The 5,119-nt window shown below is 42.7% G+C and overlaps 1 protein-coding gene across 2 annotated transcripts in view; it reads right to left on the minus strand.

Annotated features, from left to right (window-relative positions):
* The window catches only part of pgap2 (post-GPI attachment to proteins 2), a 12,435-nt gene extending 7,918 nt beyond the window's left edge, over positions 1–4,517 (minus strand). Inside the window, exons 1-5 of one of the 2 annotated variants that reach the window (XM_046041106.1) lie at positions 4,190–4,517; positions 3,647–3,703; positions 3,321–3,489; positions 2,493–2,742; positions 1,071–1,177 (exon numbers count right to left, since the gene is read on the minus strand). In XM_046041106.1, the coding sequence (XP_045897062.1) occupies positions 1,071–1,177; positions 2,493–2,742; positions 3,321–3,488 (525 nt within the window). In that variant the 5' untranslated portion in view covers position 3,489; positions 3,647–3,703; positions 4,190–4,517. The remainder of the gene's footprint in view (positions 1–1,070; positions 1,178–2,492; positions 2,743–3,320; positions 3,490–3,646; positions 3,704–4,189) is intronic. The other variant, XM_046041105.1, reaches the window with a different exon arrangement.
* Between the last annotated feature and the right edge of the window lie 602 nt (positions 4,518–5,119).

Genomic DNA, 5,119 nt, shown 5'->3' on the forward strand with positions numbered 1-5,119 from the left:
GAGCGTGCAGCTTGTAGAACAGTGTAAAGTAGCGAGCGTGCAGCTTGTAGAACAGTGTAAAGTAGCGAGCGTGCAGCTTGTAGAACAGCGTAAAGTAGCGAGAGTGCAGCTTGTAGAACAGCGTAAAGTAGCGAGAGTGCAGCTTGTAGAACAGCGTAAAGTAGTGAGCGTGCAGCTTGTAGAACAGTGTAAAGTAGTGAGCGTGCAACAGCAGTGAGCGTCCAACAGTAGTGAGCGTGCAGCTTGTAGAACAGTGTAAAGTAGTGAGCGTACAGCTTGTATAACAGTGTAAAGTAGTGAGCGTACAGCTTGTATAACAGTGTAAAGTAGTGAGCGTACAGCTTGTATAACAGCGTAAAGTAGCGAGTGTGCAGCTTGTAGAACAGCGTAAAGTAGTGAGCGTGTAGTGAGCGTGCAGCTTGTAGAACAGTGTAAAGTAGCGAGCGTGCAGCTTGTAGAACAGTGTAAAGTAGCGAGCGTGCAGCTTGTAGAACAGTGTAAAGTAGTGAGCGTGTAGTGAGCGTACAGCTTGTAGAACAGTGTAAAGTAGTGAGCGTGCAGCTTGTAGAACAGTGTAAAGTAGCGAGCGTGCAGCTTGTAGAACAGTGTAAAGTAGCGAGCGTGCAGCTTGTAGAACAGTGTAACAGTGTAATGACTTAACTTCAAGTAGCAGTGGAAGGAAATTAACCACATTTCTACAGTAAACACCTTGGAGCAGCCTGTTAATACACCTCAGAAGCTTTATTTGGACTCATTATATATATTTTTGATATAATATTTATGAAGGAAGACAGAGCGGCTGGTTATCAGTTGATCCTACAGTGAAATAATGAACAAACCCCTTCATTTAATTGTTAATTTTAGATCTGAAAATGTCTGTTTTTGTGACATTTTAACTACTTTTGTACCATTTCAGGTTTTTCACTGGACTACTGAGATTTAAATACAAACAACAAACATGGAGGCTGTTATAAAAGTTCTGACCACTAGTGTAAATGATGATGATTAGTTGGTTAATTATAGGAATAACAGATTCCACTACAGACAGACAGACAGACAGGTGTGTTTACCTCTGGGCTCCCGTAGTTTCTCTTGATCACGTACCAAAGTCTGCATGTAATGAGCATGTGCAGCAGCGAGCTTCCTATGAACACGATGAAACCGTTTTTATGAACACCTGCAGACACAAACAAGACGGTTGTCGCCTCTCAGTTCAGATCAACACTTCAGCAGCAGTAACAGTGAATACATTAGCAGCAGGCTAGTGTAGCTCTGATGAGTGAGTGACAGCGAGCGCTTCAACAACACGTGCAGCTGCTTTACAACATGGAATATAACTGAACCCTTTTAAACTACAGCAACATGTAGGGAACCCTCTTCCTCTCTGGGACTCAGATGTCCAGACTGACGCCACTCTCATGTCTGTACAGTAAATATGAAGCTACAGCAGCAGCTGGTTGGCTTAGCTTAGCATAAAGTGTTTGGTTAATCTGTAAAAATCAAGCAGCAAACGAGACAGAACGAGGTCTGAAAAGTTAAGAGCCTTAAACCTGCGTCCTCTCTAGCAGCCAGCAGGGGGCGACTCCAGCGGCTGCAGAAAGAAGTGCGATTGTATAGAAGTCTCTGAGAAAATGTTTCTACTTGTCAGCTGATTTATTCCCTCAGTAAACACTTTCCTGATGAGTTTATGGTCTCAGTCGCTAGTTTCAAGTCTTCTTCAACACAGCATGATGTTCATTTAGTAAATTATGGTCCCATTTAGAGGAAAATAGACCAGGAAGCAGGGGAGGCTTTAAGTAAAAGAAAAAAAGAAGAAATAATTTTCTGATTATGGAGTAACAGCTGATTGTGACCCCTGACAATGAGGCAGCGACGGACGATACGCCACACGGACCCGACTCTAAACGGGGATTTTCTCTGTCAAAACGTTTTAATTTTGCTCGTGATCCATTTAAGAGCAACAAAATCCACCAGTGAGGGAGACGACAGAGCGAGGGGGTTAATAAACGCCTGCTGAACCCGTTCAGCGCCGGCCTGTTTGACACGGACAGACGGAGCTCGTTACGCTGACAGTAACTGAAGGTAACAGCTGAGCCTGATTAGCTTTGTGGTCCAAGGCTTTATGTAAAGATTCATTAGTTCAGGAGCATGTAAAGATATATTGATGCTTTTTAAAACCTCAAAAAGGAGATCCGGCCTGTTATTATGATAATCTGGTGATTAATTACTTTATCCCAAACGTGTATTCTTTAATCTAACGTGGAGTCAATCTAAAAATATTTATTTACTGTCCTCTTCACCAACAGATCATCATCAGCACTAAAACTCCACATCAGCGTTTCTCTAGTAAAAATAACAACACGTCGTTTTAAGCGGAGTTACGTGTCGGTGGTACTCACTGTAGCGGAGTTACGTGTCGGTGGTACTCACTGTAGCGGAGTTACGTGTCGGTGGTACTCACTGTAGCGGAGTTACGTGTCGGTGGTACTCACTGTAGGTTTCGGTGGACGCCACGTATGTGAGCAGCAGCAGGCCGGTGTTTTCGGAGAGGCTGCAGAGGAGCGCCAGCCCGCTCAGCAGCAGCTCCGGCAGCCGCTGGGGGAAGCGGGCGCGGTAGAAGCTGAAGTAGGCGACGGCCACCATGTAGCGCGGCGCCGAGTGCAGGCCGATGCAGCAGCGCCAGATGTAGCGCTCCGGCACGCGGCTGATGGCGGCGCTGATGGACGGGAGGTAGTTTGATACCTGGATGGACAGAAAGAATAAAACTCACAAAGATGTCCTCAGAGAGATGACGAATCCGATTAGTTGTCAACTATTTAATTAATCACCAGCTTTTTAAATAATCGATTTATCTCTTAGAGTCCTATTTAAAGAAATAAAAATCTAAATTCTGAATATTTTCCTTCCCCTTCTACAACAAAAAACTGAATATATTAGGGTTTTGGACGAAACAAGAGGAAGACGTCATCTTTAGCTTTGGGATCCACATTTTTACATTTTCAGGATCTAACCTGATCGACTGATCGAGAGAATAATCGTTCGTTTCAGCCGTCGTGATAACTGAATGTTTATTGTTGTAGAGTCTCACAGTGACTCATGCTGCTCCTCCAACAAACCTGTAAAATCCTCCAAATGTGTTGTAAGCCTATAAAAACACACTGAATCTAGGAAACAACATGTTATTGATCCAGTTTCACCGCGTCAGCATCCGGCTGGAATTCCTCTCATATTAAAGCTTCTAAATTAACATTCTGCTTCCAAACAAACTTTTTTCCAACATTAAACATTATTTTGTTAGTGCAGCGTGATACCGTACGTACACGACAGTGTGTGAACGTCGCGTCTTCAAAGTGGTACATGATTGAAAGGAAGAGGCAGGCGATGAGGCCGGTCAGAGGCAGCAGGACCGTCCCCACGGCGAAGCTGGTGAAGGGGAGCCGGATGAGGGGCCGGTCCCGGTCCAGGCTGCCGTATGGCCCCTGGAGCATCCTGGACAAACACGACAGAAGACAAAACAGATCACACATTTGACCTCTACAACAGCTGAGTGTCCAAAGCTTGTTGAGTAAAGCTAATGATTATATAATAAGTATAGTAATTATATATAAGCCAAATGAAGAAGATAATCTGTGATCAATAAACATACCGAGTGACATTATACAGCTGGAAAATTATCCTGTCAGCGCTCCCTGGTGGACAACCTCTGTCAGGAGGTTAAAGGACCTGGTTGGTATTTCTGCACTTCAAAAGGTTTAGCTATTTATTGATCCACACATTGACACAGATATATCTGCAACAAGCTAATATATTGCCTAAAACGACACGGAAATCCATTAAAGTCCTTCTTCTCAATGGGACAGCAGGCTGTAAAGTCCTAATCCATCCGTTTACATGACGTCTTCAGTGATCAATATAATCTGCTACTTTACATCTACAGATTATAAATCTATGCCGAACAGTAGGGCAGCTCACCAGACTCAATAATCATCTAAAAACCAGCATTAGTTTCTGCTGCAACGCGAGTAAACTTTAAAATTTCAAAAAATATGAATGGAGTTCGGCGCGCTGTCCTCTCCCGGATGTACAGAACGCGTTGCTAAACGAACAGCGAGTGTTTAACCTTTCCAGGCTAAGCAGTCAGTAGCTATTTATTTTTAACCAAGGGGCTGTTATAACCTGAAACACTCACCTTTACAGCTCCACGGAGCGGCTCGACCAGGTGCTCATTTCACCACCTTTAGCCCAAAGAGCTAATCCTGTTAGCTACTCAGGGATCATAACAAAGCTAATTAGCCAACGTTAGCTTCGAACTCCAGTCGGCTCTAAGGTTAAATAAGGTTAAACTTAGATGTGTTTAAAGTTTCTTAGCCACATGTGTAACTTCTCCACAGCTGCCGCAGACACCTCACCGTCACTGACAGGCTTTATAATCGTGATTTTTCTGTTAGTTTTATGATTTTTTGTCGGACTGGGCGGCGAACTTTGACCGGAATCAAGCTAGCTACAACTTCCGCTACAACCTTCAGAATAAAGGTCTTCTTCTTCTTCTTTTCGTTAACCATGACTTTTAAAGGTGCATACCGCCACCTACTGTACCGGAGTATGTAGCACGAATTATGTTGGATGGAGCAACTTTACATCATATTAATAATTAAAACACATCCCTATACATATATTCTTTAGATATTGCACAACAGCTTTCTGTGTGTCCTTTACCCCCCCTCCTCTTGTTGTTCCTAATAAACCTTCAAGGTTCCATTTACTTATCTTTTGATTCAACCTTTTCCTCTCATCCCTATATTTCCTACAAAGTGACAGTATATATTTTACATTTTCCGTGGATTTACATTCCAAACATTCATCTCACTGACTTTAACTAATAAAATCTGTGTTTTCTTTAACTCTTTTCCTTCTAGTCACACATACTTCTGCACACCAATAATATTTCCTTGCACTATTTATTCATGTCCCACCTGTGCCGTCATTTCTTCATCATTTCTATTGTAACATCGTTTGTCTGGGTTATAGACGAGACAACAGGTTTTTTATGTCAACTTTACTTAAAATCACAATGAAACTTTACTAAATGTAATCATGATAGAACTTTTGATGTTTTTTC

Source organism: Micropterus dolomieu, linkage group LG23 (assembly GCF_021292245.1).
Source record: "Micropterus dolomieu isolate WLL.071019.BEF.003 ecotype Adirondacks linkage group LG23, ASM2129224v1, whole genome shotgun sequence".
NCBI lineage: Eukaryota > Metazoa > Chordata > Actinopteri > Centrarchiformes > Centrarchidae > Micropterus > Micropterus dolomieu.